The following is a 12,462-nucleotide window of genomic DNA, read 5'->3' on the forward strand; positions in this document are numbered from 1 at the left end:
TGTATATGTGTTGGGTGCATTTAGCTAAATGCAATTATTCAACTGCTTTTTCCTATTTTCGTTTTTCAACGAGAAAAAGTTGGTCATGACAATCAAAGCTTGAATGCATGACGGAACGACGGGAACCGTTGCAACCAGCTAGAGTTGGCTTAGCAGCGGGAAAACAACCGCCATTGCCAAAGCGGCACTTAATCGTTGCCATATCAATGGCAATGGCAGTGGCATAGTGGCATAGTGGCAGTGGCAGTGGCATAGTGACAGTGTTAGTGATTGTTGTAGTGCCAGTTGTAGTTGTGCTGTGCTGTGTTGCCAGTTGCTGTGGCGGCAACCAGTTGCTCGTTTGTTAGCGAAAATCACGATCGGTGTCACACAGCATAGTCGTTCGTTATTCAAGTGTGTGTTGCTGTTGTTGCTTGTTTTCTAACGATCTCTCCATGTTGCGCTGCATTGCGTTTGGAAAATGTGTGCGATAATACAAATGCACAGACAGAAATTGTTGAATTGATAGTGGAAATGTTCAAAATTTTTGGCAGGAACTTTAAAATATTTATTTTATAGAATTAGCATCTCTCAATTTTGGTTCCTGGTTACGTCTCTTATTTGTGGTTTCTTTCCTCCGAAGGCTATGAACTTTTTAGAAGCTTTTATGGTCAGACACTTACAGAGGTTCGACAGTTTTTGTGGAATGTCGCCTACAATTGGTCTTTACACCTTCCTCAGATGTTTTAGTGGAGCTGAGATCATATTCTAAAATTTAGCTTCCCGACTCCTGTTTCTCGATTCAATCATACTTGGAATTATGTTGTTGTTGTTACGATCGGCAGAAGCATTACCAAATAGGGTTTTAGAGAATTCTGCCGAGGTGACAATCTTCGACTGGACATAAAACCGTAACCTTCGGGTTGCATTTTGTCGGTGTTAGATAACACATCCCCTGGTTTTTAATTCGTGTAGTTGATATGTTGCACTGTTCGTTCAGCTCATCGTTTCATAGTACCGTTATGTGAGGGAAAACATTTATTCTTTCTCGAGCTTCAAGTGCATACCTAGACCGTCCATCACAGATAGAATTTAAATCTCTCTAAACTAGGGGTTGCTATTAGAGAAGAGAGCCTTTCCTGCATTGAAAAGACCAAATGAAAGGCGGCTTGGCTTCACTTGGTATTTGGAGTTTGTTGTTACTACTGCTTCCGATATAAGTAGGGTTAGATCTGCGACTGAACGGTCTCTGACCAAGTAAAGTTCGGTTCAATTCCGAAAACGCTGCACCCTGACCAAGTAAAGTTCGGTTCAATTCCGAAAACGCCGAACCGGCAGTAAATCCAAACGGGATAAGAACGCCAAAAATACAATCTTTGGCTTGATGAAATGTTGATTAATTCCGGTTACCTGGAACACTTGGATTCCCAGAGAGTTAGATTGCCGAAAAGACGGATCATGCTCGAATAAAATTTGTTTCAATTTCGTTAACGTACGAGTAGAAGTTAATGTAGGGCCCTGGCCGGATAAAGTTTGGTTTAAATCCAGAAACCGAATGTACAGTCTATGGACGAGTAAAGTTTGGGCCAATTCCAGAAATGCGGAACTAGGAATTCATCCAAAAAGGATTAGTACGCCAAAAGTATATCCTTGCCTTGATAAAATCCTGGTCAATGCCGCTATCGTAAAACTTTGTGGACCCAAAGAGAGTTAGATTGCCAAAAAGACTCCAATAACCTTTGGATGATTGTCGTTAACTTAGAACCGAATGTACAGTCCCTGGCTGGATAAAATTCGGTTCAATTCCAGAAATGCTGAACTGTCAGTGGATCCAAACAGGGTAAGAACGCCAAAAGTAGTATGCCGGGCTTAATAAAATCATGGTCAATACCGGTAACGTAAAACTTGTGGATCCAAAGAGAGCTTGGGTCAATTCCCTTAACTTAGAACCCTCAAAGCCATTCAGTTGTTCATAACACCAGTCAAGAAGATATAGGTAATTGCAAGCTTTCCATGAATTCATCCAACGTCAATATCGCTAAGTGTATGCTTGGAAAAAAGAAAGTTTGCAATTTTTCAATGTTGCATGCAATTTTCTCTTTGCTATTTTGTATATATTTGTATATTGTGAAATAGGCACAAACATACATATAGATATTGTGTAAAAGTTGCATTTGCAGTCGCAATCAACGATCAAGCTGGCCGTGCAAATATGGTGCGGGCGGGGTGGGGGTTGAGTGACGGTATCCGCGACTGTGGAAGCAGCGAAGCGCTTAGTTTGACTATTAGACGTTGTAGTGGTATCTCGGTTACTGGATGCAATAATAATTGCATTTGTCCCACTTTACTTTCACTAGATCGAGAAAAAACCGGCGCATAGAGATTGTGTGATTTTTACCAGCGCCAGCGTTGCTATTACTTTAGCTAACATTGCTATTGCATGGACGGAGTTTCATTATTGTTGCAATGTGCAATGTGCAATCGGCAATATTGCAATGGCTTTCGTCGTGCGGTTTTCTTTCTTTTCTGCACTTTTTGTTGCATATTTGTTTTTGTGCGATTACTTTTTGCACTTTTCCATCCAAGCGCAAGTCTTGAAAATCAACTGAAGACTACATATTATAGGAAATTGGGTCAATCATAACACCATAATATCTTGTTAGTAATTTAAGTTTTCTCTTTGTTGAATTAGAGTGGCTCACAATGCCGTGAGTTGTCTATTAAGGCGTTTAACACGATGATGATACACACACACACACCTATCATATATGAGCCGGCGAAGAGGTCCAGCAATCGATTACATTTGCTTAATGTAATACCAAATCTTAGCTGTTGCAGCTGAGCGATTTTAATAGCTTATTTATTAATTACAACAAAGCCAATAAATCATTGGAGCTCAACATTTGAGGTGATGGCTTCTATTGTCACAGATTTTGAGTTCACATCTAAGAATGACAGGTTTATAATTGCAAATGTTCAGACAGACTGAAAATTGGAATATTTTCAATGAAATTTGGGGTCCCCACGGTGTAATACAGTGGAGATGTCGATATTGAGGATGCAGAATCTATTAAAATACGCGTCGAGCGCAGGTATCCTAAATGATGATTACTCCTCTTGAACTTAGCAACCGAACTTCATTTGGTATCACAAAGCATCAAAGCGATCTATGCGTGGCTTATCGGTCTACCAGATTAACCGAACCTAATTTTTTATTTCAAAATCAGTCTTAGTCTCGCCGATTAATCCACCATTCTCTTGAGTTGTGAGAACAAGAATTGAGCGCTGTGGGTTCGTCGGCCATTCGATGAGTCAAGCACAGATGTCTCGAAATGCAATCCGTAACAGTTTCGTATTCGTTATCCACTAATATTCACAGATAGGAAGCAACATTTTAATAGCGAACTAGCTCCGTAGAAGTGGAACACTGTCCTATCGAAAGAAGATGGCCATTGTTTTCTGCGAATCACAAGATGAAATCTACATCAACTCCCCGCAGATTGTTACAACGTCCATAGGGCTCTACTTCGACAAATTTTTCAGCTGAATCGTTGAAAATTGTAAAAAATACCTCTTGTTGGTTTTAAAAGGTGCTCTTACATCAGGACAACACATTAGCATCATATCTCCGTCATCGTCGCCATCAAATTAGTCCAACTAGACTACGAACTTCTGTTCCATTCACCGTATTCTCCAGATTTGGCTCAGAATGATTTCTTTTCGTTTCGAGTAAAAGTAGTTAGCAAAGTAGAAATATCAGTTGATTGAGGAGGTTATCGCCGCTTCGAAGGTCTACTTTGAAGAACTATTGAAAATGTATTTTTCAGACGGGGGAGAATTGCTGGGTTTAGAGTATTGAGCTAAAGAGACACTATATTGAGCAATACATATCACCCTTTCTACACAATTATTTTTTTTCTCTAGTTAAAATTATTGCACTGCCCTTGTAAACTTATAAGGATACTAAGCTTAAAAAGTCTCACCTCTGATTTACATCATTACTGAACGACAGATAAATATTGATTGACTGACGAATGTTCTTAGCTCTTAACATAAAGCCGACCGTGATTATAATCTTGCTTTCTTACGGGGGAATCATTGTGTGTCGAGCTTTGGGGAACGTCTAAATAGGATATCTCTTTAACAATCCTATATATTTGTTTTAGTTGTTTACTTTCTTCTTAGAAGATTAGCGTTTGTCCAACTTGAAGTGCCGTTGCCAGTACCTGCAGCAATACCCAGAGACTTTTTATGTATGTAAGAAATTAAGCAGAATGGTCAAATTAGTGAAGAAATCAAATATGATGAACCCAAGTTCACGGCAATGGAACTGTTGTTTTGTAATCGGACTATAAGAAAATTGGGCAAAAATCCACTCTTTAGGAAGTTGGAGCAAACAACAAAGCTGTGTAAACCGATGGATTACCAACAAAACTTTTGAAATTCACGACGGTGTGCTTATATGGAAAGAGCGTGCTTTAGAATTGATGCCGTCAGTCGGAATTTGTAAGTGTTCGTTCCCACCTATACATAAGAATTCAGTAATAGTTAGTATTTCAGCGAAGGTTCTGTCGACGTATTGTGTATAAATCGATTAGATCCCATATTATCTGAGCTTTAGTCCTAGTTAAGTCGATTAAATCACGCCATATCTTATATACATATATTCAGCTATTTCTAGATAGTACAGGAAAATGTCGTTTAGCCATGTGCTGAAGACGCTGAAATTATTACTTTGTTTAGATTAAGAATGTTTCAAGTATTTCGTCATTCTAAAAATCGAGACCGGGAAACCGATGCATTTAGGCACCTTTTGGAATCTTCGAGAGCAAAGAATCCGAATGAATTCCGCATTGGCAATGGTATATGGGGTATCAAAGAAAAACCTTCACAACAGCCACTTTCCGCTTACGAAGTACACATGGCATATGAAATAGCATAAGGATATATGGAGTACCGAAGAAGAATATCTTGAAAGATAACATGAAGTGCATAGTTCAGCACAGCGCCAATACTACTCTTTCTAAGTATAGCCTTTCTTCTCAATAAATACAAATACTCCACCTCTGGAGCTAACTATTTCTGCCAAAGGAAGAAGGAATTGACTTCTCAACGAAACCACAGGGGTAGATAGACATAAGAATATATTGGAATTAACCTAGGCTAGGTTAGGTTGAGCATGGCGATCCTGCATGTACTTAAGACATTTCATCTCTTTCTGATTCGTCTATTAGTCTTTTTGTAAATTTGATTGTATAACCTTTTTAGTGACTTCCGTATTTCCTGTACTTGCTCGGCAGCTGGACGGATGACATTTTTGGCAATCTCATCAGCTGTTTCGTTTCTCAGAATTTCTTTGTGGCCTGGAACCCAGTATATATGCAGCCGCTACATCTACTGCCTCCTTGCTTCTAAGGACGTTCTCTGACGTAATGTGATGTGTGTCTATTGCCTTAATTGCCTCCTGGCTATCGACGTATGTATACATTTATCCTTTTTATGTTGTTTCCTGCATTGTCAGCTATCTTGGCCGCTTTCTCAATTGCAAAGAGTTCCGCCTAGAATATACCGCAGTATTCCGAAAGCCTGAAGGGTGGCCTGAGATACAGCACTGAGCAATAGATTCCGGCTGCCACTCAATTAGTCATTTTTTTCTGATGTTGTAAGATCCGCTGATGACTAGTTTGTTCCTGCGCCATCCACTCTCTTTTGGTGTGACTTGGAACCGTCTTTCCCAAATAAAGCGCGGTCGTAGGTGTTTTAATTTGTGCACCTACCCGATGGTCGTTGCAGAAAATGCCGAATGGTGCTAAGTTGATTAGAATTTCTAGTACAGTCGTTGAGTGATTCGTAGCGCTTCCGTTATGCAGGAATCAACGAGTTGCATCCGCTTCATCCGTTTCCTTTTTGTTCACAGCGGTCCACTATAAGAAAGTACGGTAAATTTTCCGTACAAGAACAGGATTTTGGTTGTTGTTGTAACGGATACTAAATCCTCGTTAGGATGATAAGGATTAGATAAGTTGCCATCGATATCATCCAACGGTAGGCCCAAAAAATGTGCTCTTTCGAAGGGGTTGGACCGTAGAGAGAAGGGTGTCAGATGTGTAGGGTTAGCAGAGCATGCAAAGGGGTGGCTAGTGCCATGCGGAGACACGCTGGACATATGTATGTTTGATATGTCTATTCTGGATAACTAGGAGTTACAGTATCCAGAACGAAGCTGCGTAAGGGACACTCTAGTTTCTCCTGGTAACTCGAGCACTTCGTATGTAATGAGTGGTGGTTTGACTCCGAGTACACCATTCACTGAGAGGGATTCGGTAAAGGTGTTAATGGATCCACCGTGAATGGCAGTCAGTGCAATCTGAAGTTTGTTGAGTCCGAAGTCTGGTTTATGTATTGTTTAATGTCGTCGACGTAGTTGAGGAAGAACCTTTTGATGCTCCTAGGAGGCGGTTCCGCAGGTGATTGCAGGTATGATTTCTGCGAAAGGACCCCAGCAGAAACTGCTTGGAGAGGTTTTCATTTGGCTGCTTAACTGGGAGCATACGTTTTTCAGTGTGTAGGCGTTCGACTGGAGACATCAAGAGGCATCCTGTCATAGTCCGGAGTGCAGTATTCTGGCATGTTTGCATCTTCCCAGTCTGCGTTTCACTGCATCCAGGCGATCACGACTTTAACGTATTTTCTAATTCTAATTCTAATAGATTACGCTGCTCAAACTGTGATATGTTTTTCAACCTAACCTAAGTGGTGCCTAATATTGCAGTTAATAAATAAACAACTAACGGTCACATAGCTGTGTTATATCCACATCCTAACCACTTCATGAAATTTTTTACATTTTATAGTATATTATATTTATTATTTTATGCAACTTTGCATATGAGAAGAATGCGTTCAAATAATTTTATTATCACTTAAAATCGTATATTTTATTTTTCAATCCAATTATTTTTTGAAATTATAATGAAATCAATATTTTACATTTATATCGATATATACACAATTTTTGTATTTTCTGGATTTATTATACACATACATCATATATAATTTTGTTTGATTATAACCTCAACAAAACCTTGTCCACGGTACGCCTGCAAAGCTTTTAGCATTTTTGTTTTTGTTTTTTTGAACTTTTATCTAAGCGAACAAAATATATTTGTGTAATCAATTGCTTGTGACCATAAAAGCGATATGGTACAACGAGCTGACGCGTAAGGGCCGCAGCGTTGTTACGAACAGACCAAGTAGAGGTGTGGTGTTTCATTTTCGCCGGTAGGACCTTACACTGCAGCGGTTTTAATAATACATTGACTTAAAACATAAAGTGATTGAAATTGCAAAACAATTATTTTTGCATAAAACAAATTTCATTTATGATACCAATTGAATGGAAATAAAGGTTTTTCTAAATACTTGCCACATGGTTAGACATTGTCAATGTCAACGCATGGGCATGAGTGAACTTATAATATAATTAAATGAAACAAATATATAAAAATTAAGTGGGTGGTAACGATTATTTGACGATTGCCATATGCTGCACTAGTATTGCCACGGTTATCGCCGATGCAAAATATTTGATAATGTACGTATTTGGCTCTGCAATTCGGAATCCATGCGTGCCGCTTCCTGATCAAAGGTATGGCGCATTTCGTTCAAGTCTGGCAAATTTGTGCTTTTTATATTCAACATGTCATTGAAGAACTTGGTCCAGACGTGTTTCTTTAAGTAACGCGGCAATTTCTGCTTAATGTCCCATGTACCGGCGCGCTTCTGCAATTGCATGTACTCGCCCAACAACATCACATGTACGGTGCCGGCGATGCAGAACAGATCCGTTTCGTATGCCCATGGCCGGCCCTCCTGCATTTCGATGCACGTGAAGCCATCCGTTTGTATGACCTTGCGAAATTTCGTCGTATCCGGCTCGGGGAAGAGTGTCATATCGATGGCACAGCCAAAATCAATAAGACGCAGCGAGGGATAATGATAATCGGTACTGGGTATACGCATTAACAGGAAATTGTCGGGTTTTATGTCCGCATGTATTATTTTATTTATGTGTAGGTGATTGATGATGTTGCATATCTGCGCGGAAAAGTGCATGACCAATGACTCATGCATCACTTTTGTGGTTGCTTGGCGTATCTTATTGTTTATATCGAGTAGTGAGCCGAATGGCGAAAACTCTGTGGCGATAATACTGGCATTCGGCGCTATTATTGCTACCGAAATGTCCATAAGACCCGGCAGAATATTAGATGACTTAACGCGCTTCAACACCTGTAAATTTATAAAGAAAAATTTGCAATCAGTTGGCTCAAAAAAATTAAAAAATAAAAGAAAACGCTTCACTTACTTGATCGCAAATATAGATCTCCCAAGTGTTTGGCGGTTTCTGGAATTTCAACGCCACCACATTTCCAGTATTAGCATCTGTAGCTTTATATACTGATCCATATGAGCCACGTCCCACCTCCTTATCAATATTAAATTGCACTCCGTCGGGCAAGCTTAGCGTGCGCGTATTCGCTATCTTTGGCAGTGGTGTTTGTACGATTTTGTAGTTGGCACAACTATCATCCGAGCCTGGGAAGTCAAGTTTAGTTAGGAATGCACGACACAATTCACTATTGAACGGATCGATAGCCTCCTTGGTCAAGTGATGCTCAATGATTTCGTGTGCTTTGCGCAGGCGTCGCTCCTTCGCCTCCGTATCATGTTGTGTGGCAAAATATGAGTTCTCTTGATAAGTGGAAATATCTGCCACGGCACTCGTATTGTATGCTGTTGTAGTATCACGGAAATTGAGGCGTCCCACCGCCGAAGTCAATGAACAATGCGAGTTATCCAATGCAACGGCGCTTGAAAATGAATAATTTGCATTATCATTGAATGTAGCGTTGTGTACAACATCGTCCACAGTGTCAGCCGGTTGTATGTGTTCGGTGGTGACAGCGCTGCTGTTGCCATTAGTATCGCCACCATTTTCCGCAGACGAGGAATTACTGCTACTACCAGTGCTAATTGGCTGTTTATTAATACGCTTCAACTTTGCTTTGTAGCGTTTAGAACTTGTTTTAGGCGTTGAAGTATTATCCATGCTGTACGGATGAAAAGTGTGGCCATTTTTAAACCTACCGAATTCCGGCGTCGATGGTGAAGCAGCAGACACCTAAGCAGTAGCGAAATTAAAATATTTAATATAACAACAAATAATAATAAATCACCAGCTGAAATACAAAAGTATTTATATAACTTACCTCCTGCTGGTATATGCCCTCAATGACATAGTTATTTCCTTTTATTGTGTGCCCATGCTGCTGACGTTCCTTTTTGAACTTAATTTTTATAGTCTTATTTTCCCCTAAACGTATTGTGGAAGCTTCAATTTGATCTTCTAAGTCATCCAAACCATTGTCCACTTCATTCACTGATTTATTTTGTTGCTGGAATTGCTGTTGCTTCTCATTTTGATAATTTTGTTGGATAGTGTGACGATAAAGATTATGTTGATGATGTTGTTGTTGCAGCTGAATTTGTGTTTGAGAGTATGCACTTATGTGTTGATAATTTTGTACGATCGGCTCAACGCCATTCGCTCCAGACTGTTCATTTGTACTAGCTCTATGTTTGTGATTATTATTAGATACATTGGCATTTATGCCTGCATTTGCAACAGCTACTTCCAAATGTTGTTGCACATGTTGCTGTTGTACAGCACCTATTTCTTGTATTTCTTGCGTTGTAGGTTCACTCTCTTCAGTTTTCACTATAACTTCTGCCTTCAGCTGTGCTGCTTCCTCTTTCAAACGTTGCATTTCGGTTAGACGTGTTATGAACTTTTGTGCCCTAAGCTCCTCAGGACTATATTCCACACCTGTTCCAGGATACACTAATTGCTTTGCATAGTGGCAACGACGATTCGGGTCTTCAGGCTCTTCTAAAAAGAGTGCTGGTTTCCATGTCTCATAATTGTTGCGACAATAGGCGGCAAATTTTCGCGGCAATTTACAGGGGCCAATTGGTGTTGTCGTTGGAGTTAGTGTTTTTTCACATATTGGCTCAACTTTAACGGGATGACCTCCCTCTGTCGATAGCGTAGTTCTATTCGCTTTTCCATATTCTTCTCGATCATTCGCCGTACCATTCTTAAAAGTGCTTGCTTCAGCGTGAGCTTCTGGATTATTCTGGTACACCGTAACAGTGGCGCCGTTAAACTGTAATTTATATAATTAAGATTTAATATAAAATCAAAATATTACCTAGAAGGAATATCTAACCTGGTTAGTAGTTTGTTCCGTTGTATTTTGATAACCAGCCGTTTGGGTTTGGTAAGCTTGCTGTTGATACAATTGGTCTTGCGTGGATCGCATACTGGCATGCGCGTGTGGCTGATAGTAAGAATTAGAAGCCGTCGCATCGGCAGAAGATTGTTGCCTGTGATAATTTTGGTGTTGAGATGACTGCGCCTGCGTTTGCATTTGTGCAGTTTGTTGTGTTTGTTGCTGTGGATGACTTTGTTGCTGAATTTGTGGCTGCGAAATTGTATGTGTTACGGGTTGTGTTTGACACTGTCCACTTTGTTGATAATGAATCGCATGAGTTTGTTGATGGCTTAACTGTTGTTGTTGTTGATGATGTAGCGCCATTTGAGCAGCATTTTGCATATATAAGAACTTATTGTGTGCATGGTGAAGTTCTTCAAATGTTTGAGCTTTTTCTTGGAATGCCAAGCTAAACACAGACTCAGCTTCTTTTAGCGCATGAATAGATTGATAATAACCCGCCCAACCAATATAGAACGCGGCCACTTGTCTACCAACACCGCGTTGGTATAAAACTTGATAAAAATGCAGTGGGTGTGTTTGCATTTCAATGTACTTTAACCAGAGACGCACCATTCGCAAATCTTGCTTGTAAAAGTCACTGTGTTCAAATAGCGCTAAACAGCGTTCGAGCGTTTCTCTGAACTTATTTTCTGGATCACCACGCAAATGATTTTCATACCAGCAAATGTAATTATACCAGTGATCTAGTGGATCGGGCCCTTGATACATGGAGATTGCATTCTCCCAGGCTTGTTTGTCCCTCAAGAAGCCGTGCATTGAATCCGTAGCTACAAGCACTGGCAAACAAGAATTCATCCTCGCCAGCGGCACCAGCTATGGGGCGATAATTTCAAACACTTCCACTTAGTGTTTTTAATGTTTAAAAGGAATTAACTAAATTTTTTCTTTGTTTTTACTATAAAATAACTATCAAAAACTAAGATTGGATTAACTTTAATGCAAAATACGGCAGCTGAAGTAAAAACTCACCTTGACGTATGCTGCAGGGTTGCACAGAGTGTTTAATTGTGTAACGTTACGTTCTGAAAATTGCTGGAAAACGAACTTTTTAACTTATAAAAATACTTTTAGTATTAATACTTTGCTGAAGGATTATCAAATTATAAAAATTTTATTAAATCTATGCTAGAAAATAAGATATAATCAAATATGTTCTAAAAATTTAAATGATTATTGCAATGCAACCCTACTAACTTACCACCACTTGAAAATGGCGGACACAGGATGCCTCGAAGTATAATATTATTCATTTACTTTTCATTAGAGGTTACGCAGTATATGCGAATTAAGAGTGTTTTTACACTGAAAATTATAATGCATGCTCGGTAATTGAAAACAAGACTTATATCATTGTTTAATATGTTTATAATTGAAACTGAAAGCAGCAATTATAAATTTTGTTTATTTTTAAGTATAAGGAATGTGATTTTATACTTTTTATAAGTATCATGTAAATAATATAATTTTTGTATACATGTAATAGTATCGCATTGTAGTTTATAATAATGGATCTCATTGAAGGTCAACGCAGTAACTAGCGCAACTTCGTTCTGGGTACTGTAGCAGATTAAACTCCTACTTATCCAGAATCGACCCCGACATATCCAATATATGTCCTGCGTGCAACGAGTCCCCGCATGACACTGGCCACCTCTTTGCATGCCCCACAAACCCAACCCATCTAACACCTTCCTCCCTTTGGTCCGACCCCGTCGAAACAGCGCGTTTCCTGGGCCTACCGTTAGATGACCTCGACGACAACACAGATAACCCTTACCATCCTAACGGGGATTAGCATATCCGTTAAAACAACAACAACAACATTTTGCGGTTGTTGTTATTGTAGAGGCAGATCTTTTTTTGAGCTGCAGTAGTAGTTGAAAATTTTATTATTGTCGATTTTAGACGACATATAAATTTGAGGATTTTAATAAATGCTCTACAAGTGGCGCCCATTCCTACATCAAATCTGTCACTAATTTGTCGAAATGATGTATTATTGGCAAGCTAAAGCTAATTCTTCAGCACTTGCTAATAAAATTAATGAATAATTTCTTCTCTCGTCCATATTAACTCAAAATTACGTTATTTGTAATAACAGTCATTATTTGACATATGTTTT

At 39.3% G+C, this 12,462-nt stretch overlaps 1 protein-coding gene across 1 annotated transcript; it reads right to left on the reverse strand.

Moving 5' to 3' along the window:
• Positions 1-6,887: 6,887 nt before the first annotated feature.
• Positions 6,888-11,322, reverse strand: LOC105223805 (probable inactive serine/threonine-protein kinase bub1). Its single transcript, XM_011201661.4, has 4 exons — positions 10,272-11,322; positions 9,252-10,208; positions 8,348-9,163; positions 6,888-8,271 (listed from the first exon to the last, which is right to left on the reverse strand). Exons 1-4 carry the CDS (start codon positions 11,133-11,135, stop codon positions 7,546-7,548), a joined length of 3,363 nt encoding a protein of 1,120 aa, XP_011199963.2. The 5' UTR covers positions 11,136-11,322; the 3' UTR covers positions 6,888-7,545.
• Between the last annotated feature and the right edge of the window lie 1,140 nt (positions 11,323-12,462).

This window comes from Bactrocera dorsalis, chromosome 1, assembly GCF_023373825.1.
Source record: "Bactrocera dorsalis isolate Fly_Bdor chromosome 1, ASM2337382v1, whole genome shotgun sequence".
Lineage (NCBI taxonomy): Eukaryota > Metazoa > Arthropoda > Insecta > Diptera > Tephritidae > Bactrocera > Bactrocera dorsalis.